Source organism: Drosophila willistoni, assembly GCF_018902025.1.
Source record: "Drosophila willistoni isolate 14030-0811.24 chromosome 2L unlocalized genomic scaffold, UCI_dwil_1.1 Seg168, whole genome shotgun sequence".
Lineage (NCBI taxonomy): Eukaryota > Metazoa > Arthropoda > Insecta > Diptera > Drosophilidae > Drosophila > Drosophila willistoni.
Genome location: NW_025814047.1, coordinates 19,933,482 through 19,959,402, shown reverse-complemented (window position 1 = coordinate 19,959,402; position 25,921 = coordinate 19,933,482). Strand labels below are relative to the sequence as shown.

Here is a 25,921-nt window from a genome sequence, read left to right as displayed (position 1 = left end):
CACCACATAGTCTGTTTATTTCTGTGGCTGTTGCTTGATTTTTTTCATCATATCCTGAATCCATCCAAACTCTTTATTGGCTTGTCGTAGCCTAGCACCGTTGTCTGTTATGCGATTGCATATTTCCATTGGTTGCCTCGACAGGGCGTCCGCTACTATGTTCAGCTTGCCTTTCCGATACGATATTTCAAAGTCGTACTGTTGTAGTTCTAATGCCCATCTTGCTGTTCGACCTGTGGGACTGTCTATACTGTTTAACCATTTTAGTGTAATGTGATCAGTCAATACTTTGAAATGGTATCCTTCTAGGTATGGCCTCAGTTTTCGTACAGCCCATACTATCGCCAGACACTCTTTTTCAGTTGCAGAATAATTTTTCTCCGACGAATTTAGTTCTCTAGATAGATATGATAGGACCCTCTCGCCATCTTCTGTGTTCTGTAGGAGCATTGCTCCTAGTCCCATGTTGCTTGCGTCTGTCTGTAGCACAAACAGTTTCGTGAAGTCCGGGCAAGCTAACACTTGTCCATTTGTTAGTTTTTCTTTCACTGCGTCGAATACTGCCTGATGGTCTTCATTCCAGTGACACCTTGTTTTTTTCTTAAGTAGCGCGTTTAGTGGATGCGTTAGACTTGCAAATCCTGGTACGAATCTTCTGTACCATGAAGCTACCCCTAGATATTGGCGTAATTCCTTCACACATGTTGGCGGTTTTAGCTGGGCTATTGCTGCTACTTTGTCCGGGTCCGTGGCAATACCATTTTACCACGTGCCCTAGAAACTTTAATTCCTTTCTGAAGAACTGGCACTTCTCTGAGTTGATCCTTATGTTTGCCTCTTGTAGACCGAATGGCATTACCTTCCATTGGAATAGTCCTTTCCCTGGGACTGTAAACGCTGTCATTGGCCTGCTTCTGTCCTCCAGTGGTATCTGCCAATATCCGTCTTTTAAGTCCAAACTGCTTATGAACCTTGCCTCCCGCAATTGACTTAGTATATAGTCGATACGTGGCATCGGATATGCATCCTTTATAGACTTCGCGTTGATTTGTCTAAAATCCACGCATAATCTCCATTTGCCCGTTTGTTTTTTCTTTACCATTACTATGGGTGAACTGTATGGGCTTTGTGATGGTTCTATGCATCCTAGATTCAGCAACTCATCGACTTTCGCATTGATCTCCGCTTGCATCTTGGGGTTTTTTTGATAATATCGTTGTTTTATCGGGATGTCGTGCTTCATCGTGATCCGGTGTATCCCCACTTTTGACGGTCCCTTGATTTTTCCCAATTCCATCAGTTTGTGTTCTAGAAATGTGTGTATTTCTGTTTGCTCTTCCTTCTGGGTCACCATGATTGATATACGTTCGGTTATCCTGCCCTGTATCTTCTTCACCGTTGGAATTTTTATCCTGTGGCCTCCGCATGCTATTTCGGTGTTTATCAGCCCTAAGAAATTCCATCCTAAGATTAGAGCATCTATTCCGTCTGGCATGATGAGAAATGCTATGTTCATTTCCTTGTTTCCGATTCGAACGTATCCTGTCCACTGCTCTTTTATATCTCTGACCTTCCCGTCCGCCATGTATACTTGCTTGTGAGTGGTCTCTCGTTTTCCTTTGTTTTTTAGAGTTTCTACCATCTGTCTGCTCATAAAGTTGCTCGTGGCTCCAGAGTCTATTGTCGCCTTGATTTTTATTCCTGCTACTTCTATCATTGCTGACAGTTGGTCCTCCTCCTCTATTAGCTGTCCTAATAATATTGAGGCGCTTTTTGACTTGGCTCCTGCTCTGTCCTCATAGGCTGGAACCGTCGCCCGTTTCCCGATCTCCAACAAAATTCTTTTGTCCTTGTTCCAACTTTTCCGCATTGCTAGCAGAAAATTAGCTGGTGATTATTGCACTCGCCGGCTAATTTAACTCCGGCATGCCTGGTTTGGATTCATGACTCTCCCTTCTCGTATGTTGTTATGTGCTCGATTCTGGTTTAGCGTACTGGTATCCTGACACCTTCTGCACTGCGTAGCTTGGGGCCCGTAGTCGTTTATCCCCCTGTGGTTTACTTGGCTGTTGTGATGTCTTCGTGAATTATTTCTGTGATGGAATTCGGCTCTTTCCTGCTCCATCATTTCGTGTTCCTTGTGCGGCCGAACAAATATTCTCAAGTCTGGTGTGCAATTTTCCAGAATGACTTCTAGTTGCTCAAATTGTGGAATTTTTAGAGGCCTCATCATTGTCTGCATTTCTACCATGTAGTCCTTAAAGCATTCGTTGTTACCCTGTTTGCGTGCTTTGACCTGATCGGCCAGTTTAGTAAAAAATCCCTTTGGTAGAAAATATTTCTTGAAGCCTTCTGCAAATTCTTTCCATGACGGCCATTGTTTATTGTTTGCAATGTACCACTTTAGAGCTCTGTCCTTTAGCAGTTCTGGCATCGGCCTTGGTATCATATCTAGTTCTATGCCGTACATGTCCTCTAACCACTCTATTTGTTCTAGAAATTCCAGCGGTTTCGAGTTGCCATCGAACTTAAACGTACCCTTCGGTTTTGTCCAGCGCTCCTTCACTTCCCCATCTTGGTACGAATGGGGGAATCGTCAGAGTAGCTATGTTTATTTTATGGAACGCCTTGGCCTCCTTGTGCTCACCGTTCTCGCCTGTCTGTGCTGCGCTCGTTCCTGGTTTTGGTTTGAACATTTTTGTGAACTTGTCTTCTAATCTGCTTATCTCTTCCTTCCATTCTGGGTCAGACTCCTTGTTGTTTACCCATTCGACTAGTTGTTTTCTTATCTCCTCTACCGTGCCGTTCATGCTGACTCCGATTCTTTGGCCTGTCTGTAGCAGATCCTCCTTCTTCATGTGATAGATCCAATTTCTACCCATTTTTGATTTTAGTATACACTTTTTATTTTTATTGCGTTTTAATTTTCACCAGTATATCACGTTGGGCGCCAGTTGTAACGACACTTTTTTGTCCTTCAGGATAATTTTAATCTTTAGGGCGAGGTTCGGCACAACAAATTTTATTTTGTGGCCCGGTGAAATCATGACACAATGATTTATATGTATAAATGTATGTTGGTGTTTATTTGTATACTTTGGGTTTTGGTGGAATATTTATATATTATTTTACACTGATTTGGGTTGCTGTTTATACTGGCTGCGTAATTATTTATTTTACATTCAGATTTGTTGCTGCTTGTGGAGTCTATAAGGTTACTCGTAAGGCCTTATAACTCGATGATTTGCTCGTACTTGTAGATTGCTAGGCGCCGAATACTCTTAAGGTTTTTGATTGTTGATTCGATTTGTTGCTTCGCTTCTTGCTGATCAGGACTCGATGACTTGATACCTTGATCTTGACTCGACGACTTGATGATGTTCTGACTCGCTGCTCGCCTTATATAGGCATCTTGGGCCTCTAGAATCACTTGGTGTGATACCGCTATACAGCCGGTGAATTTCCATCGGCCCGTCGCTTTCATCCACGCTGTTGCCATGTGTGGTGAAAGTCCCGTACCAGTCCTTGGTGCCGCCGCATCCACTTTCTGGCCTGTGCGCCCATTGCATTCCTGTCCTTGTTTCTCTGCTCTGCCCATATAGCGCCTCTGTTGCTATGTGGGTTTCCATCCTTTTCTCTACACTAGTTGATTTCTCTGCTCTGGTCACATGCCCTCTCTCGTTGCTAGGCGACGCTTCTCTCTCTGCGGAATGGCAGACTGTCTGAAGAAAAAGAGCGAGCAAGCCATCCTTGAGGAAAGCTAGGCCGGAGGTTATCGTAATCAAGGCGAAAGAGGGCTGCACTTATGCCGAAATCCTGAGCCTAGTTACCAGAAGGCCAGATGGCAAGCTCGACGAGGTTAAAAATAACGTCAAGAGGGCGAGGAAAACGGCTACGGGCGATGTACTTCTCGAGGTTAAGGTGGGTGGAAATGCTAATAGCAGGAAACTGACTGAAGACTTGAGCCAAGTACTGCGCCACCAAGCTTCAGTACGAGCAGCTGAAGCCGATGCGTGGCTGGAAATGCGCAACCTCGACCATTTAGCGACGGTAGAGGAAATCAAAAAGGCAATTAAACAAAAAATTGGCGATGACGTCGGGCAAGTAAATGTAAGGGGCCTGCGCAAGTCGTACAGAGGCAAACAGATGGCCATCTTGAACATGCCGCGGACTATAGCAGCCACATTATTGAGAGAAGGCTCCATTGAAGTTGGCTGGGACGCGAGTCCAATTCGAGAGAGGCAGGCTCAAAAGAGATGCTACAAAGCAGATAGTTGCACTAGCGCCAAAGATCGCACGAACTGGTGCCTTAGATGCGGCCAGACTGAACACAAGGCAGCCACATGCAACAACAACCCAGTTTGTTTTAATTGCGTAGACGCAAAACGCATGGGTGCGAGCCACTACACTGGTAGTCGCCGTTGCCCAATAGTAACTACTGGAGAGCAAGCTTCGAATAAGAACTTATGAAATTTTTACAATTAAATTTAATCACTGCTCGGCGGCGCAGGACTTACTTGCGCAGTCAATATTAGAATTGGAGATCGATCTGGCTATCCTGAGTGAGCCGTACAGGACGCTGTCCAATAAATCCTGGGCTGCAGACACGACACACAAGGCTGCGATCTGGAATTGCGGATCAAATGGCCCGCCTATACAGCTGCTACATGGCACCTAGCCTCTCGTTACCCGAGTTTGAATCGGTAGTAGACCAACTCGCTATGGATGCCAGAGGTAAAACCAAGGTCATAATTGCTGGTGATTTCAATTCTTGGTCAACGGAATGGGGCAGCAGTCAGTCTAATACTAGAGGCCGCACTCTGCTGGAGGCATTGGCAGCTCTGGATCTAGTAGTGCTGAATTCTGGCTCGGAGTACACTTTCCAGCGAGCTGGCTACGGATCTGTAATTGACGAGACATTTGCGAGCAGTCAGTTGGCCCAGCAAGCCGAATGGAAACTTTGCAGCCACTTCACAGCCAGTGATTACTTGGCCATAATGTGCAAAATCGGCAGAAATCCAGCCAATAACGCAAATGCGCGAAAAAATTGCAAAATGTACCGGGTGGAAACGTTCAACCCCATTGTGTTCGATGCTTCATTACAGTTTCCCCAACTAACTGGTGACGAAAGCAATTGCGCCAAACTGCTGGTAGACGCGATTTCATCAGCGTGCGATGCCAGTATGGTGATCAGTCCGGAAGAGGTACTTCAAATAGCTGTCGGAATGAATGACCACAAGGCCCCTGGTCCAGACTCAATACCTAATAAGGCACTTAAATTGGCTGCCCGGCTTCACCCCGATAAATTCGCAATGGTGTTCAACAAATGTTTGGCAGAAGGCGTGTTTCCCACCATTTGGAAACTCCAGGACCTTGTGCTACTCCCAAAGGCAAACAAGCCAGCAGAAGACCCATCTGCCTCTTGGACTCGACAGGAAAGATGTTCGAGAAGCTAATAGCGCTCCGTGTAAAGCAGCCATCCAACAGTCTGGCGATCTGTCCCCGATGCAGTTTGGTTTCAAAATGGCTAAATCAACAACAGACGCCTTAACAACAGTAGTCGACGTTGCTAGCAAAGCCATCGAGGGACTACGGCGGAAAGGTGGCAGTAAAAAATATTGTCTGGTGACCTCACTTGACGTCAAGAATGCGTTCAACTCGGCGAATTGGAGCAGAATTCTAAATGCTTTGAGTTCATTTCAAGTTCCTGAGTATCTAATTATCTTAGTGGAGGACTATTTTAGAAACCGTATTCTGCTATATAGCACACAAGACGGCTTAAAAATACACTTAGTACAAGGAGGTGTTCCCCAGGGCTCGGTTTTGGGCCTTCTATTGTGGAACATAATGTATGATGGGGTCTTGCGGCTGTCTCTACCACCTGGCACGCAAATCATTGGTTTTGCTGACGATGTGGCGCTCACCTCGGTTGCGAAACACATCCACGAAGCAGAGGAGAAAACTGAAGAGGCGGCGAAAATGGTGAAGCAGTGGCTCGCCAACTAAGGACTTCAACTTGCAGACCACAAAACAGAGGCTGTGCTAATAAGCAGCCGGAAAACTGTTGAAAGAGCGAAAATGACACTTGAGACCTGTACAATTGAATCGGTAAGGGCAATAAAATACCTGGGAGTAATGCTGGACACCAGACTCAGCTTTAGAGAGCATTTGGATCACGCCAACATAAAAGCTGCAGACATTGGGCGAGCTATAAATCGCATCCTGCTCAACAACAGGGGCCCAAGACAAATGCAACGGCTACTGCTAGCGTCGGTACTAAGGTCGGTCATGCTATATGGTGCACCTGTATGGGCATACGCGATTGAGCAATCAACATATCGGCGCGGGATGGAGTCTACATATCGACTGACAGCGATTCGGGTATGTCGTGGCTTCGGAACTGTCTCGGACGAGGCGGCTCTGGTCATAGCTGGGATGACTCCAATCGATCTGCTAGCACGCGAAACGAAGTTCATGTTTTTTAGGAGACAAACCGTGGCATAGACGCAGGCGAAAAAAAGCGCAGCAAAAGCAGCGGCCAGACGAGCGAGCATGGAGGAGTGGCAACGCAGATGGTCCACTTCTACAATGGGTAGATGGACCCATAGGCTGATCCCTAACCTAACGGATTGGCTTTCCAGACAAAATGGCGAAGTAACATTTGAATTAACACAAATTCTGAGCGGTCATGGCTGCTTTAGGTTATACCTTCACCGTTTTGGCAAAGACAGTAGCCCCGAATGCACGCTTTGTCGTAATGGCATGATCGAGGACACGGAACACGTTCTATTCAGCAGTCCAAGATTTTCGTCAGAGAGACTCGAACTAGAGGCCATTCTAGGACGGACACAGTTGAAAACTTGGTCCCAGCAATGATTGAACGCCTAAGAAACGCAGGAGGGCCATAATAGGCCCGTCATCGTCCTGCGAAGCAATACCTCACGGCAGTCCCGCAGGTTCCCGATGGCATCTTATCTTCTTGAATTATCCTTCTTTTCTTTCTTTTCTTTGTTGTTACCTAAATCTATCGTTAATTGTTGTTCTTTTTTGTAGTTTAAATTTTATTTCTTTATTGAAGTCATCAATGTTATAGATGGGATCTACAGTGTCAGATGAAAAAGGGACAGTTTTAGGATGTTTCGCAAAGACTAGTTCAAAAGGTGAATAACCATGGAGTGGTGTTAAAGCAATATGTGAAGTATGCTAGATATTTATCCCAATCGTCCTTTTTAATGGATCTATATGACCTGATGTACTCATTGAAAAATCTATGGCTTCTTTCTACTGTTCCAAGAGTTTGATGATGGTGAGCCGTGGAGTTAAATTTTGTTATGTTAAAATTTTTGCAGAGTTCCCATGTATGTTAGAATTGTTTTAACTGAGCCGTAAATTAAAATAAATTTTCCAAATATTGCCTTTGCAACCGCTTTTGCACTTTTGTTTGGTATTGGTATTGATATGAGATATTTGGACAGATCGCAGATAATAGTAACTGCGTATTCATTACCGTTCATTGTTTTTGGTAATGGTCCAATTGTATCTATTATTATTGTGTCAAAAGTGGTTGCAGGGGTTGGTGTTATCAATGTAGAGTGGTTTTGTCTGGTTGTTTTGGCTAGTTTGCACTTTTCGCAATTTTTGATGTATGTTGTAACGTCTCGAGACATGTTTTTCCAAAAAAAATCTCTTTTTATTTTTCCTAGCGTTCTGTTTACCCGCATTTTTGGATCATTACGATATTTATTTAATGTATCTCTTATTTCTTCTTTATTTGTTATTACTTTTACTTGCGGTAGAACTGCTATTTCTAAATGTTTTAATGTGTCTTTTCCTTTTTGTTTTAATTCATTGACTGTAAGTGACCTAAATAGTTTTTCTGACATGTCTAACTTCAGTTTATAGATTCTTTGAGCACCGGCTTCTTTTTCAAGCCTTGGAAGGAATCGATCTAGATCTATTCTTCCATTAATGATCAAATCGCCTATGTTGAAGCAGAGTAGTTTTTCTTTATTTTTGGTAATAAAACATTTGCATTTTTTGAATTTAATTTGCGCGTATTTTTTGGCTTCGCTAGGATTTATTATTTCATATATTCTTGGTGTTTCTATTTTGTTATTGTTAATTTTGTTTTCCTTATGTGTTAATTTTTTTGTTTCTGATCTTTTTGCTACTTTAAGTATTTTATTAGTTTCTATGTTTTTTATATTTTCGAATTCAATTCTGGAGAGAGCATCTGCTGCGAAATTTTCTTGTCCTCTGATGTACTCTATAGTAAAATCGAACTCTTCTAAATCTAACCTTATTCTAGTAAGCTTTGACGAGGGGTTTTTTAGAGAAAATAGATATGTTAATGGCTGATGGTCAGTTCTAATTAGCAATTTTTTTCCGTATATGTATTGTTTGAAGAATTGAATTGAATTGAATGTATTGCTGTTAATTCTTGCTCGATTGTTGACTTATCGCTTTCGCCTTTTGTAAATGCCTTAGATGCGTATGATATGGGTAATTGGAGTCCATCATATTCTTGGCTGAGGACGGCTCCACATGCGATCTTGCTTGCATCAGTTGTGATACAGAATTTTTTATTGAAGTCCGGATATTGGCGTATTTGTGGACTTAATAATTTGTTTTTTAAGTGTTCAAAAGCTGATTGACAGTTTGTATCCCAGTTGAATTCTAAATTTTTCCTTGATAATTTATTGATAAACTGCGATAGTAATTACAAAGCTACAAATCTTTTGGCTTCGTCGCCATTCTTGGGAGTCGGGTAATCATGAATCGTTTTGAACTTGCTTTCGTTTGGTAAAATTCCTTTATTTGTGCATTTGTGTCCTAGAAAAGTAACTTCATGTCTAAAGAAAGAGCATTTGTCAGGGTGCAACTTTAAGTTTTACTTTCGACAAGTTTCAAATACATTCCTTAAGTTCCTAATCATGTAACTTTCAGAGCACCCAATTACAATTAGATCATCCATATAAAGGAATGTTTGGGATATGTCCCGAGAGTTTTCTTCTAATTTTCCTTGATGAAACCCTGACATTAAGTCTAAACAAGAGAGATACAGGTTTTCATTTAATAGGTTTATATTTGAAATTTGCACGTCTGTGTTGTTAGTATTTACTATGCGGACATATGGGTTAGTCTTAGAAGCGATTGTGTTTGCGACGAATACCCCCGGGTGTAATTCTTGATTAGGGATAAAGATGTTATTATTGTTTGAGGATATTGCAATGCGTACAATTTTTTCTGTTCTAGGTGGGATATGGAATACATGTGTGTTTTGATTGATCCCTACATTAATTATAATTTTATATCTTGATTTATATGGATCTATTATCAATTTGTTGGTGGAATAATTGAGTGTGCAATTGAATTTTTTTATAAAGTCAAGCCCCAGGATTCCGTCACATGGGATGGGGAAATCATTTTCTATTACTTGGAAGGTGTGTACCGTTGAGAGGTTGCTGATCTTTAGTTTGGTTTCACCTATTATAAATAGGACGTCTTTGCCTATTCCACTAAGTTTCGTCCGTCTTTGTATGTCAACTGTATTGTCTTTTCTTAATATTTTTTGTTTTATTAGTGATACATCAGCTCCTGTGTCTAATAGTAATTTTATTGTCCCTACATCGTCAAAGTTTAAAGTTACGTAGCTATTAAGGTTGCAATTTAAACTACATATATATTTTATTTGTTCGATTTTTCACATCAGAGGACTTTCGGAGTTTTCCGAATTTTCTTCTACGTTTGTAAGTCTAACATTATTATTTTGTTGTGAGATCGCCGTAGTTGTCGTCATTCTGTTCTTTTCAGTCTTTGAGATAACCCCCATCTTATGTAGTTTGTCAACCAGATTGTTGTTCTTTGTCTGTAATCGTGTTGTTGGGTCTTTCCTGAGGTTTCTATAGGTGTTTAGATCCGACAATATGTCCATCATTCTATGGTCATAATCAATCTTTTTCATTGCTACCGTTTTATTTCTTTTGTCAGATGTTAATATCAAAATATCGTCATGTTCTTTAAGAAATTTGTATGTCCGTTGAGTTATATATAATATTGCACGATCTGTTGCATTTATGTATTTCATCGCTCTATGCTCTTTAACCATTAAAGAGAATGCAGTACGCGCTGCCTCTCGTTTCTCTTTTTCCTTAATCGTCTGAACTATTTCTTCTCCATGGGCAATGTATTTAATGAGAGGGAGCTTCTCATGTTCTATGGGAAGAGCAATCTTTGGACCCTTTGAAAGTAATGATTTTATATCCAGCGGGAATTCCAATTCTGTCTCATTTACAAACCAATCGTCAGAGTGTTTTTTAAGTAATGTCCTGATTACGTTATCCGGAAAATCGTTGTCCTTTAAAATATTTATTATTTCCATCTTCGTTTCTTCATGGTATATTTTATTTTAATATATATTATTTTATATATGTAGGTTTGCGTGAGAACCCCTAATGGTATCAGAATGTCGATAACGATATTAGTTTGATAGATATCGATAGATGGTCATTCGGGGAGGGAGAGAGATGCTTGAGTTGCTGGACGAAGAGGTTGTGTTGGTCTCGTTAAATTAAAAGTGTTCAATAAGATGGTTTCTTTTTCTTTTGTTAATAATTAAATAAAAATGATAAGCTAAGATACATACACAAAAGCAAAGTGGTGTGAAGAGTATATTTTATTCTGGTCCAGTGGACTCATCCTTTCTACATTTTGGGGGCTCAACCGGGAAAATAACAAAGAGCGAGTGAGAGAGAAAACTTTATGAAGAAATCGCGCGTAATTGCAAGAGTGCCGCCAACATAAGGAAACATGAGAGCAAGCGAGACAAAATAAAATGCGTGCTTTAATTTCACCACCGAAAGACAAGAAAAGAGACGAACACATGAGAAATAACAACAAAGACGAAAAGATGAGTAACGCTTAAAAGACGACAATTTTGTTCAGAGAGGAACAAAATGAGGAAAAGCAAGAACAAAGACGAAAATATTTGAAAGACGAACAACTTCCCAAAGACGAAAATTTGTTCAGAGACGAACACGAAGAGCATCAAAAGACGAAAGACGACAAAAATTTGTTCAGAGAGGGACAAAACGAGGAGAAAAATTGAACTTGCTTGGATTCGGCGCTATCCAATCATTCATGCAAGCCAAGAAGTAACCTGGAGCAGAGATCGGACTAGGAGTCACACGGAGAGTGGCTGCTAATACGAGGAGTACCAGATCAAGACGAGACGACCCGATTCACCACTACATGCACAGTCAGAAGGCATCATCCATCCAACATTGTGTGTGTGTGAGTGAGAAGAAGCTAAGACGTAAAGAAGACGACACGTAAGAAGACAACTGCGTAAGGAAGACTACACGTAAGAAGACAACTGCGTAAAGAAGATCACGAGAAACGGACAACATAGACGTAAAATAACCAGGGCTACATCGCAAGTACATTTATTTTTAATACTAACAATAGTTAAAAGTTTTGAAATAAGAGAAAAGATGAATTACAATTTTTGAAATAAGAAAAGATAATTTAAAAGTTGTGAAATAAGAGAGCAATGCATTACAATTTTTGAAATAAGAAAAGATGATTTAAAAGTTGTGAAATAAGAGAACAATGAATTACAATTTTTAAAAATAAGAAAAGAAGATTTAAAATTTTGGAAAGAGAAAAGTAGATTTAAAAGTTTTGAATAAGAGAAAAGATGAATTACAATTTTTGAAATAGGAAAGAGAAATCATAACTATGGCGCACCGCCAGGGGCATTTTGGAATTAAGAAGACCATAGATGTCCTAGGAAAAGATTATTATATATCAAACGTTGCCAGCAATGTTGAGGTGGTTATCAAATCGTGTGTGGAGTGCATTGTGAACGAGCAGAAGCATGGAAGGAAGGAAGGATTTTTAAATGTCATCGACAAAGGTGATGAGGCATTGACAACGTTTCACCTAGATCACAAAGGCCCCATGGAATCGACAAAAAAGCAGTATAACCATGTTTTGGTCATAGTAGATGCTTTCTCCAAGTTTCTCTGGCTATATCCCACTAAGAGCACAGGATCTGAAGAAGTTGTTGATCGTCTGCAGAGACAATCGGAAGTATTCGGGAACCCGAAACGTTTTATAACTGACAGAGGAACTGCTTTCACTTCCAACATGCTTAAAGAATACTGTACCTCCCAAAAGATTCAGCATTTACTTATTGCTACAGGAGTACCACGTGGAAATGGGCAAGTCGAGCGTCTTAATAGGACTGTTTCAACGCTATTGACCAAGTTATGTGCAGAGGAACCCAAGTCCTGGTATAAAAACGTTGGCAGGGTACAACAGTTCATCAACTCTTCGCCACCACGGAGTACTAAGATCTCGCCTTTTAAAATTTTGACTGGTATTGAAATGAGAACGACATATGATCAAGAGTTAAAGTCCCAGTTAGAGGAAGAATTACTTATAGAGTTGCAACGGGAGAAAGATGAAATTCGTAGATTAGCAAAAGATAATATAGCAAAAATACAGGAAGAAAATCGTAAGACATATAACAAGTTCAGAAAGCCCGAAACAGAATACGAAGTGGGCGATATGGTTGCTATAAAGCGTACCCAGTTTGGAGCAGGGCTGAAGCTTAAGAAGAATTATCTAGGGCCGTATAAAATTGTTAGGAAGTTGAGACATGGTAGATACTCAGTGGAGAAGATTGGGGATGGTGAGGGCCCAAATAGGACCAATACCGTAGCGGAGTACCTGAAGATGTGGAATCCATCATTCGGGACGAATGAGGCTGTAGAATGGCCGAATGTAGGATTGCGTGAGAACCCCTAATGGTATCAGAATGTCGATAACGATATTAGTTTGATAGATATCGATAGATGGTCAATCGGGGAGGGAGAGAGATGCTTGAGTTGCTGGACGAAGAGGTTGTGTTGGTCTCGTTAAATTAAAAGTGTTCAATAAGATGGTTTCTTTTTCTTTTGTTAATAATTAAATAAAAATGATAAGCTAAGATACATACACAAAAGCAAAGTGGTGTGAAGAGTATATTTTATTCTGGTCCAGTGGACTCAGCCTTTCTACATATATATTTATGTTCAGCATCCGTTGGATACAGCTCCTTGCTGTATTTATTATCATCGCCTTAGGGTGTTTTGAGTTGAAATTGATGATTCGTCCTGATGCTGTTGGCTTCCTGTACCATTTTAGTTTTAATTCGTTTCCTCGTCTGATGACCATAGAGTCCAAATACGACAGTTTTCCATTGTCTTCCAGCTTCATAGTGAATTTTATATTCCTGTCAAATGAATTAAGGGTGTCCAGTGTTTTATCGATGTCTTCTTGGTGTATAATTGAAAAAATATCATCTACATATTTCGTCAATAATCTTGGTGGTCTGGTTAGTTTATCCATTGTAGTGTCCAGTTTTCCATAATGATGTCCGCAATGACAGGTGAGGCCGGAGATCCCATCGGCATTCCTTTTAATTGTATAAATGTTTGGTCCTTGTAGATAAAATATCTATTCTCTTGGATGCAGAATTTTACTATTTCCATAAATAAAGCTTTTGGTATCTTTGTGTATTCCTGTATTTTAGTCCATTTGTTCCTGATTGTGTCTAATGCTAAATCCGTTGGTATGGAAATAATGATACCACGTCAAACGAAATTAATTGTTCATCGTCAGAAATGTATGTGTTATTTATGCGTTGTTTGAATTCAGTTGCGTTTTTTATGTTATATTTCGAGTCCAATGTTATATTCCTTAAAATTTGTATAATGTATTTACAAAGTCCAGTGTCCCTTCTTTGTGTATTTTTGGTAGTCCATATATTCCTGGAGAGATCGCCGTAGTTGTCGTCATTCTGTTCTTTTCAATCTTTGAGATAACCCCCATCTTATGTAGTTTGTCCACCAGATTGTTGTTTTTTGTCTGTAATCGTGTTGTTGGGTCTTTCCTGAGGAGTTTTGTAACATACATTATTTAACACGTCAGCACCGTTTGACGTGGAGTTACGAACTAAGAATAAAAAAACATATATATCGGTCACTTGTGTACCCAAATTATCGGAAAGACTATCACATTCGGATTGTTATGACAAAGATGGAATAAAAATAGCACATAAACCGGACAATACCCTCAAACATGTATTCAACAAAACAAAATCCAAGATAGAGATGACTAATAGAAGCAATGTGATATACAAAATTCCTTGCAATGGACAAGGAAACATACCGTGCAATAAGATATACATAGGGACGACAAAATCGAAATTAAAAACTAGGATTTCCCAACACAAATCTGACTATAAAATGAGACATTACTCAAACACACCAAAAACAGCACTAATGAAACACTGTGCAACTGTTGGCCATGCACCGAATTTCGAAGAGACCACAATATTAGATGAAGAGCGGCACTACAACAAAAGGTTTACCATGGAGATGCTACATATCATCAATAACCGAGCGCCAAACGACTTAACTTTAAGACTGATACTGACAACTGCACTCACATATACAGACATTTACTTGACAAGAATTAGTTTGTAACTCCACGTCAAACGGTGCTGACGTGTTAAATAATGTATGTTACAAAATTTGTTAAATGTCACATAATTGTTAAATGTTCTTGTATTTTATTGTAGTTGCCCTGAAGACGGTTGCCGCTGCGCAACCGAAATATATCGGAAAAGAAATAAATTTAAAAACGATGTTTTATTTTTATTTGAAAAAAAATGACCTAAAGCCTGATAGAATTTCATATAACAACACAGAGGTCGCAAACACTACCAAAATTATTACTATAGGTATTGTAATTCCTAGTATTGTTATAGTTAGTATTATCATTTGGGTTTTTATTTTGGTAATTATTATTAGGTATAATTCCTATTATTATTGTACGAGTTCATATTTGTGTAATTGTTTCTTTTAGTATAAAACACGCTGTGATCTTGTTCAATATTTGTAGATGTATGTATTTAGAAATTTAGCTACAACATCATTCATTTCAGTAAAATTGCCTGCTTCTATTATTGTTCTGACCTTTTCATTTTCGCAGTTCTTTATAATTGATTTCACTGCTATCTGAGTTGCATATTTTTTTGCTGTTTCAGGATTTACGTTGTCTGTTATGAATGCGCGTTTTAATGATTTAGTGAGATTTTCTATTTCTGACATAAATTGACTTTTGTTTTAAATTCATTAATCTTGCCTCTGCTACCTGAACTGTTTCACCTTAATTTCTTTTTTTAATGTTTGTATTATACCATTTATAGTGTTTTCATTTGTTACTAGTAGTCTAAAGTCCCCTTTTAGCTTTGTTTTTGTGACTATAATAGCTGTTTCTTCATATTCTGCTTTTATTTCATTGATTAATTCCAGTGAATCTATGAAACTTTGAAGTGTTTCTACTCCACCATCATACTCTTTATTTTATTGTAACTCTCAAAGAGATTTTTAAAGGTGATTATTAATGGTCTGAGGGTGTATATAAATTGTCTTATTTATGCACTTGTACGCTTTCTGAAACTTTTATTTTAATACTTTTATGTTCTGGTCCATTTGAAATTCTGTTACTTTTGGTTTTATCTTTATGGCATATTTAATTCCCTTAAAAAAATTTTGTTCTCTTAGTATTTCATTTTTTTTCTTCTTCTTTATTTTGTAATATAAAAAAATTTTTGTTTCTTCTTTTTTTTTTTGTCAATTTGTTTAAGATTCTATTTTCTAATATTTAATTGTTTCCAAAAAAAAAAAAAAACATGTTGTAGTTTTTCTTATAGGGTATTTAGACTTCGTTATTGGGCAAATTTGATCTTGTGGAGCTTGCTGCGATCAGAAAGCTTTATGTGTGCTTGCAAGCTTTGTGAAATTTACTTGAGTTTTTTTTATTGAACTTTATTGAACTTTTTTTCAAAAGCTTGCTTTCAACGCGGCAAGCTTTACAAGTGTGCTTATGTTGTTTGTGCAATTTTGAGTGCACATGTTTGACATGTGCTCTTCGTTAGGTTATGTTGGGGTATATAAGGTCGATTGGAATATATGTTTTTATACCCTTGCAGAGGGTATTATAAAATTGGTCAGATGTTTGTAACGCACAGAAGGAGACGTTTCCGACCCCATAAAGTATATATATTCTTGATCAGCATGAGAAGCTAAGTCGATATAGCCATGTCCGTCTGTCCGTCTGACCGTCTGTCCGTCTGTCCGTCTGTCCGTCGGTGCGTACGCGTTTTACTCAGCCATCTTAAGAGCTATCGGGATGAAATTTTTTTTGGGAGCTTTTTTTTACCCGGGTGAGATAAAGTATGAAAATCTTTGGGATCGGACCACTATATCATATAGCTCTAGAAGAAACATTTTTGCAAAAATTGGAGTATCCCCATGAAATTTACCAATATGATAGTAATAGATATAAAATCTCAGATCCCAAAATTTGAATCTGATCCGATAAATAGAACACAAGTTACAGTCAATATAAATCGGTTCAAACGCTGCCGGCAGCGCTGCTTGCTGCCTACTACTGCCATCATCAAATCAACAGAGCACACGCATACACACACAGACGCAACGCTACATGAACTGTATGTGTATGCGTGCCGTGCTTTGCTTAGAAAATTATGGAAGAAGAAAAACTTGTGGTAAAAAGAGAAATAATATTTTGTTTGTGTATTGATGAATTGAGTTGCAGGGAAAGAAATTTCAAAAAGGAAAAATATTATTGCCAAGTATACTGCAAGGGTATATAAACTTCGGCATAGCCGAAGTTAGCTTCTATGATATTTTTTTTTTGTGTTAGGCCGATTGGAATTTATTATCTATATGTTTTTGGTTTTTGTGTATTTTTCATTTTAGTGTATATATTTATTTATTTATTTGTACAATGTTAGCTAATAGATAAATCTATAGCTACAGGGAGGACAGCCATAGCTGCTAAGGTCTTCGGCTGGTTCATGTTTAGATATTCATTCTTTTAATATAATTCATACAATTTTCTTAGTGTAGAATATAATATTTTGCTATGCTAGCTTATCTTATAAGAGGTTCATAATATTGGTTAGATTGAGGTATTTTATAATTTCTTTTAGATTTTCAGGGGTTGGGTTGGATAGGAGTGCGATAAGGTTTTGGTTTGGGATATGGTTTCGAAAGCTTTGAAACACCGTGCATGTGTTCAAGATATGTTCTATATTCATAATAGAATTTGTGTTGCAGAATTTACAGTGGTTGGGATTATTTTGAAGGAATCGGTGTTCGTGTGTTAGTCTCGTATGTCCTAGTCGTAGCCTTATAAGTTTTATTTGGGTTTTTCTAGCTATTTGGTAAATTTCTAGTTTTTTAAGATAGTCATCAACATTGTATTTGTTATGTCTGTTTATCTCTTGATACCAGCATGATGTCTGTTGAATTAGTAGTGTATTTAGGTTGGAGAAGTGGTTTTTAATGTGTCTGTTTATGTCTGTTTTGTTATAATTGGGATGCGTAAAGAGGGGTGATATAGTCGCCATTTTTGCTGCTTCATCAGCAAATTCGTTGCCCTTTATACCAACATGGCTAGGGACCCATAGGAGCATGATTTTAGGCTGTTGTTTGATTAGTGTTTTTCGAATTATGTCTGGGTAATATGTGTTGTTGTTGATATTTTGAATAGCTTCAATTGCTGACAACGAGTCAGAACAGATGCATACTTTGCCTTTTATCTTGGTGGCTATTATGGTTGCATCGAATATGGCAATGATTTCTGCCGAAAATACCGATGAGTATAGTGGCAGAATCCCCAATTTAAGAGTCTTGTTTTCTGTCGTAATTGAATACCCTGTTATACAGTTTTTCAGAGAACCGTCGGTGTATATAAATGTGTGATCGTTAAGCTTAAGCTTAATTTCTGCAAATTGTTTAGTGTAAATTTCATTGCTCGTGTGCCCTTTCTTAAAAACGTTCAAGTGTAGGTCGATTGTATTTGTGTTAATGAACCACGGAGGGTCTGACTTAGGTGTTTTTCCTATTGGGGTTGGTGTAATACCCAAATTGAAGCAAGAATTTATGCATTTTTGTAAGGTGGAATCTCTGTACGCCTTCCTATTATTTTTATTTATATTATTTATTATTTCTTTAAGTGGGGTGTCGTACGAATTAAGGATTGGGTTAATCACTTTGGTCAATAGCTGTTGCGTTCTGTTTTCAATGGTTGGGATGTTTGCTTCAAAATATAGATTATTTATTGGCGTCGAGCGGAAAGCGCGCAGAGCGACTCGCAATGCTGTGTTTAGTGCGGTCTTTATTGGCTTGATTGTTGTCTTGGGGGCCCTACCATAGATCGGAAGGCCATAATCTATTTTTGAGAGGCATATGCTTTTAACTATTTGTACTAATGTGTATGTGTGGCAGTTAAATTTTGGGCTCGAGAGACATTTTAGAATATTAAGGGATTTATTTAACGACTTTCGCAAATTTTTTATGTGGGAATGCCATTTGTACTTGGCACTAAATGAGAGTCCTAGCAATTTTAGTTCCTTGACGTTTTCTATGGTGGCTGATTGGGACGAGGGTGGCAATTCTGTTTTCTACAAATATGTAGGTGTTTACATTTTGTGAGAGACAGCGATGCCCCCGAAGTTTGGCACCAAGTGTCAATGTTTTCAAATAGATTGTCTAGTTTTATTGTACTTTATTTTTCTTTATTGAGATCAACTAATATATTGTAGTCGTCTGCGTATGCGGTGAAGTTAATATTTTTGTGCCTTGCTATTAACTCAGAGAGACTATTAAACGCTGTTAGAAACAGTATAACCGATAGTGGTGATCCTTGTGGAATACCGTTCCGAAGAGGCTTGCAATTTGAATAATTTTTATTGACGCACACTCTGATTTGCCTATTGGCCATGAAGTTTTTAATGAATTTTATAATTGTAGGGCCACATTGCCATTTTTTTAATTGATTAATAATGGTGTGGACTCCGACTTTATCAAACGCTTTGGCAAAATCTAACGAGACAAGTGATATGTGTCTTTTTGCTGAAAGGGATCTACTGATCAGAGCGTCTACAAGGAGTAGACAATCGGCAGTTGATCTTCCTTTTTGGAAGCCTAGTTGATGGCTGTTAAGTAGTTTGTTTGTTGTGACAAACCACCATAGCCGCTTTGAAATTATCTTGTCCAGGACTTTTCCGATACATGAGTTTAGGGATATGGGTCTGTATGCTTCTATTGAAGTTTTGTCTTGTCCCGGCTTTAAAACTGGTATTATTGTGCTAATTTCATAAATCTGTGGGATATGTGTTTGTAGGATGCGGTTGAATAGAGTGACGATTCTAGTTTTAAGTGGTGTTGATACATGTTGAATCATGCTGTAATTGATTTTGTCGAAACCTGGTGTATGTCCTTTAAGGCTGTTAAGTGCTGATGCGAATTCTAAGAAGCCTATCTCTTGTTCCATGAATTTGGCAGAGTTGTGTGGTGGGCTATAGGTGTGGGTAGTATTTGTTTTTTGTTTTGCTTCTACAAATGCAGAGGTGAATAGTTGGTCCTCTGATTGTCTAGACCAGTGGTTCGCAAAGGATGTTGCTATTTCTCCTGCGTCCGAATTCAATGTATTTGTGGTCGTGTCCTGCATGCAGTGGATTTGGGAAGATTTGTGGAGTCCGTTAAGTCTTCTTATTTTATTCCATATTGTTTCGGTGGTAGATCTAGGGGAAATGTCAGAGGTAAATTCATGTACACTTCGAGCTTTGCTCTCTCTAATTAATCTACGAAGTTGAGCATTAAGTTTTTTATATCTGATGATATTCTCTGTAGTCATGTCTCGATTAAGGGCTTTCCATGCTAGTATTTTTTTTTCCCTACTGTTAGCTATTTCCTTGTTCCACCAAGGTACGTTGTATTGACGTTTGGGTGGTTTACAGAGGGGGATACTTTTGTATGCGCTTTGTAGGATAATTTTGTTGATGTTACTGGCTTCCTTATTAACATAAATAAAAAAAACCTCGAAATGTGCTGTGGCTTTATCCTCAAAAAGGGGAGGCCAAATAAATTATTATTATTTTGTTAAATAATTGGCACCTGCAGCCAGCCGCATATCAATGAAACGAAAAAACAGAAATGGGCCAGGACCAGGACCAGGCGTTGGGGCACAGATGAATCGTCATGCCAATATACGTGCACAAATCGCTCCGTACAGAAAGCCACCATTTCGCGGTGGTGTCGGTGGAGGGGGCGGAGGAGGCTGCGGCGGCGGCATGGGAAACAACAATATTATGTACTCGTCCAGTCAGATGCCAAACGATTCTCTGTACATAGACTTCAATAATCCCGTGCCAGTTTCACCGAAATCTGCTACTCCACCTGCCCAATCCCATCAGGAGATGGGTCAAAAAAAAAAGCCACAAATGCGAGGTAAACTGCAAAAAACACAACAACAGCAACAGCAGCACCACCATCACCATCATCATCATCATCACCAACACCAACAAATGGCGCCATATCCTAACCAAATGAATGGGAATGGGCACGGGCAACGGTTTCATCCACATCCACAGCCCAATCGTTATAATGGCTGTATGTCATTTAATCGAGGACCACCGAATCGTGGAGGCGGACGCCACATGATGATACCACCGCATATGTGCCCTTGTCCAAGAGGCATGGGACCAGGACCACGCGGCAATCAACCGTATCCACCGATGCCTTTTCAAACACAAATGCCACCCATGCGCGGACCACTTCCACCCCCACCACCAATACCACCGCCAGCATTCATGCGTCGTAATGGACGTATGGGTGGCGGACCACCACCACCACCAATGCCCCCACAGATGATGGGACCACGCGGTATTCCACCCATGGGCGGACCATTTAACATGCCCATTAACGGTATTGGCGGCAAAATTAAGAAACCCAATCACAAGCTCATCAAACAGGTCGTCAAGGGCAAGAGCACCATTAAAACGCTTAAGAATCTGGTCAATCAATATCCCATCGATAAGCCGTGGGTGCACAAGGAGCTCCTAGCCGCATACAATACAAAACTGGATATTGAGAATCGGTTGAAGGGCAACAAGGATGATGAACTCTTTGCCCAATTCAAGGTGCAACGTGACAAATTTGTGGCCATGTATGAATCGGCGCGAGAGAACTATCTAAAACAGGAGGCAGCATCTGTTATGGTTTCCAAGGATGCCAAAGACAAAAAGGTCGGAAATGCAAATGATGCAAAAGGTTAATTGAAAGCAACAGCAAATCAAGAACAAGGCTGAAGACAAAAAGAAGAAAAAACATTTGGGGATATTGTTGTTATATTGTTAAGCTCGTCAGTCAGTCTTTCGAATTTATCCCAATTTGCTTGTTTTGTTAAAAATCTTTGTGTGTATCGTGTGTGAGTTTTGTATTGATCGTTCGAGAACATTTTTAAGGTGATAGGGAAGTGATCACTTCCTTCGAGAGTGTCGCTGATGCTGAAGTCGCAGTTTATTTTAAGTTCTGCTGAGCAGAATGCAAGGTCTATGTGCGTGAATGTGTTGTGAGTAGAGAAGTGTGTGGGTTGACCATTGTTTAGGATGATATTGTTGTGGTCGTGAATAAATTTGGCTAAAATTTTACCTCTGCGATTGCTAGAAGGTGAGCCCCAGTAACTGTTCCAACTGTTAAAGTCTCCTGTATAAAGGGTTGGGGTGCTTGTATTTGGGAATGCTGTTTCAAGGTCTACCAAAGAAAATTTTTGATTAGGGGGTATATAGGCGGCAACAATATAAAACTTTTTTGCTGAGTGAATTTCGACTGTGATGGCATCAAATGATTGGCCGACGGAAATCAGTTTATGTTGAATTGACTTATGCACTAATATATCCACGCCGCCCTTTGATGTGGAGCAGGTAGTGTGGTGCATTGAAAAATTAGTTGGAATTGGAACTTGACTCAAGTTAGTTAGGTGGGTTTCTTGTAAAGAAATTATCTTTGGCTTGAACCGATTTATGAGGATTAAGAGCTCGTTGTAATTGTTTGAATACCCATTGAGGTTCCATTGCAAAATTGTTAGTGTCATGTTAAGTTTATAGAGTGATTAGATGTAGTGCTAGTTTAGATTTAGATCTTAAATTTTGACGTTGTTAGATTTTATGAGAGTGTTCAAAGAATTTGGAGACGGGTTAGTGTTCTTAGACTTAGTCATGCTTCTTGTTATGATTCGTTTCGATCTATTAGATATATTATGTGGGAGAATGCTAGGGTTTTTAGACTTGCTGCTTGAACTTGGTTGGTCGTCTAGGGTGTCGGTTGACATGTCTTCGGGTTCCGATTCGTACTGAACTGCTTTTCGCTTAGTGCTTTCCGGGATTGTTAGGGTGGCGCTTCTGGGTTGTGTTGCATTGTCTTCTTGTTGCGATTGATTTTTATTGTTGTACAGGTGAGATTTTGCTACTGAAGAGTAGAGCGAGCCATCATGTGGGTGTCGTTTTTTTGTAAATCGACCATGCTGTTCTATTGTCAACTTTTTCGTGAGCTTTTATGGCCTGCACTTCGAGGTGGGTGAGGAAGACTGGGCATTTTTTATCTCTGGGCTGATGATTATAAGTCGGTAATTTGTTGATTCGGCAATTTATGCAACTTGGCTCTTTGTCGCATATCTCTTCTGTTAGAGTATCAATATGTTCGTCTTGGCTACAATTGTTGCAGGTAGTTTTGTTGTTGCATTTTGCGGCGGTATGGCCCATTCGTAAGCATTTGTTGCATCGCAATGGCTGGGGAATGTATGTGCGTACCTTTACTTTTTCATATCCAATGTAAAGATGCTCTGGTAGATTGTGGAGGGCAAATGTAATAATTACGATGCCAGTTTCAGTAAGTACTCCATATTTTTTTGAAAGAATTTTTTTTATTTCTTGGACTTTTTGATCTTTTAAGTTCTCTAGGATGGTGTCTTCGTCTATACCTCTTAGCTCGTTAGAGTAGATTACGCCTTTAGTAACGTTTAAGGCTTTGTGCTCCTCTACTTTTATTGGGATGTCGTTTGACATAACATTGAGCTTCAGTAGTTTGCTTGTTTGTGCTGGGTTTTTGGTTTGGACTAAAAGATTACCATCACGAGTTTTTTTGCACAGTTCAACTTCTCCTCCACAGGTATAATCAATTGTTTTTTTTATTATGAAGGGAGAAATGTTTGTCACATTTCCGTTGTCAGTTCGCGAAATGGTTAGAAATTTGCCATCACCAGACGGCGGATGTTTTCTCCAAATGTCCGGTGGCTCAGTCATATTGCTGGTTTTGCTGTAAAGCTGCACCGTTACTTCTTGATTCTTACACGTAAACAGTTATGTGTGTCCAAAAATAGATTATGTTGTTTGTTGTTGTTGTATTTTTTCTGACTTTGCTTTGTGCTTTGAGTGTTTATTGTCACCGAAAGTATGACCTACCGCAATGAGAGTCACATATATATATATGTATATGTATATATGTATATATTTTCTTTTTTTTCGAGGATATTTTGGCAATGATAGACTTATTCAAAAAAATTTTGTAGACAATGTATTAAAATTTTTTCATTTTATTTTTTTCTTTTTGTTATTTTTAATTTTTATGTATTCAAATTAATTTATAATGGCAGCGCAAAGATCGCCTCTTGCCACAAAGGTGCCCACATATATAAGCACTCTTTTTTAGTTGTATTAATTTTTATTGTTTGCTGCATCTGCTGCTCCTTGTTCTGTTTTTATTGGCTCTGCGGCTGTTGGTTCTACTGCTGTTGGTTCTGCTGCTGTTGGTTCTGCTGCTGTTGGTTCTGCTGATTTGCCTCTTTTTGTTGTTGCTGTTGTTCTTCAAGTCGGCCGCTTTATTTGGGGAATGGTCCTGGGTATTTACCTTATTTTCTATGGCAAGGACTTTTTATTTTTATATTTGTTTTTTCTTTTGCCTTTTTAATTGTGGCCAATGGTAGGTAGGATCGCCATGAAGTAGGCGAAGGCAAAGTTTGACTTGAAGTAATTTATTGGGGCCGCAAGCCCAGTATTTATAGGGGAGCATTTACATTGGTCTTATGGCTAGTGTCCTTAACGGTACTTAAAGCTAAACATTATTCTTAAGTTCTAATTACTTATAATCTATCCCTAAAAGTATGTGGCCTAATCCTATCCCTAAAAGTCGTATCCCTACATTAGACAAATATAAAAAAAAATTTTAAAAAAAGGATTAAATTGATAGAGAAAAAAAAATTTTTCTTTTGCCTTAAAAAAAACTAATTTTTCAAAGACAAGAGATCACGAACGAATAATTTAAATTGTAAAAATGTGTTGGATCGGTAGCGACGATACCCAGGCGAAAGTCAAAGTTATTGATCACACTGACGATATTAATGCTTTATGGTGGCTGCTGCTTATACTAACTATAGTGTCAGTGTGTCAATTTTTATTGATCCTCACACATTAAAATAATAAAGAAAAGATATATGAGCAGAGGCAATAACCTAGACAAGATTTAAAAATAAAAAACTTACAATATGACAGAAATTGTTGAAGAAATTTATAATAAGCACCCAGATTTCAGATTAAATTCATTAATAATATTACAAAAACACAAAGAATTTATTACAATAAATCATTTCGAAAACGAATACAATGACACATTCCAGAGTATTGCGAGCCCACTTATCGGTTGTACAAAAATCGAGAAGGGCGTAGTGTTAAGCACATTACCCTATGTGGTGATAAAGAATACCAGCGAAACACACGAATTACTGGGAACAACACACATATTGATACTGCGCATGCACCGGTAGAAGCTTAATTGTTTCATTGAACAATGGAATGGAGTACACTAGCATGAAATATAAATGCATATAAGTCATCGGTAGATGAGTTGTCTAAGTGGCCTAGTCATTTAGTCAACTGAACAACGAGGATCCGGGTTCGAATCCCAGGCTAGTGTATGGATGTAGTTTTCGTCTAAGCCGAAGGCCTTAGTAGCCAGTGTCTGTAAAAATATAGTTAGGTTGATAGTTTACAACTATATTCTATACTTTAATACAATACAATACAATACAATAAATGCATATAAAGACAAATTTGAAAAATCGTACAAATGTATCACTTCCAGCAAAACAATATAGAATGATACATTAGTACACCATGCGAAAATAATCACAGCACAATATAACAATATTGTACTTGCAATAAACGATGTCAATGAGAAATTAACTCAAAAACATAGACATCAATGTAACAAAATAAAACAAACATTGAAGAGAAGATTAAACAATATCGCAATAAGACGAAATATTGTTATAACAATAAGAGAAGACCTAAATCATATAGCAGAATTCAATGAGTACCAGCTAGAAGGTTTAGACGAGTCAAAGCCAATGATAGACATTGATACAGAAATTGATAGCGAAGTCGAAACATTACAGGAAAATACAATGCATGACCAGGTTACCCTAGATAGGGAATATGTGAAGCAGGTTTTCTGTTCCATCCCACGGTAATCAGGAAGATTTGACAGTTGAAGTAATTAAAGCAAAAATATTAGGAACAATCCTTTGTAGGATACAGAATGAAAACACAATTATAGGCATAATCAACAAACTTTGACGCAAAGGTGAATCCACCGACGTATTAAAAGCCAAACTGTTAAACATAAAACAAAAAGGCAAAACGGCATCGCAATATGCAACCGATATAGACAACTTGCGAAAGCAACTTGAGGCTGCCTATATTGACGATGGCCTAGACCCTGATAATGCCGAAAAATCAACGAAAGAGTCCATAGTTGTGAGCATGAAAAGATAAAAATTGTGCTAGAAGCTGGTAACTTCGTCACTTTTAATGATGCAATATATAAATATATCCTTTGCAGAACTGAAATGACTGGAAGTGCTAACACAGTACTATTTCAGCGAGGACGAAATAATAGAGAAGGTAGTTACTACACTCAAAAAGGTAGAGGCAATGGACGAG

At 38.8% G+C, this 25,921-nt stretch overlaps 2 protein-coding genes across 2 annotated transcripts in view; both read left to right on the top strand.

The window, feature by feature from the left end:
- LOC6653260 (MOB kinase activator-like 3) overlaps window positions 1–25,921 on the top strand; it is a 384,779-nt gene that overhangs the window by 197,332 nt on the left and 161,526 nt on the right. The gene's annotated exons all lie outside the window — the stretch shown is intronic.
- Window positions 20,117–21,247, top strand: LOC6653259 (DNA-binding protein K10). The gene has a single exon (XM_023181455.1). It carries the CDS (start codon window positions 20,117–20,119, stop codon window positions 21,200–21,202), a length of 1,086 nt encoding a protein of 361 aa, XP_023037223.1. The 3' UTR covers window positions 21,203–21,247.

Coding starts and splice junctions, on each gene's coding strand:
- LOC6653259 (XM_023181455.1), top strand. CDS start 20,117: ATGAATCGTCATGCCAATATACGTGCACAAATCGCTCCGTACAGAAAG.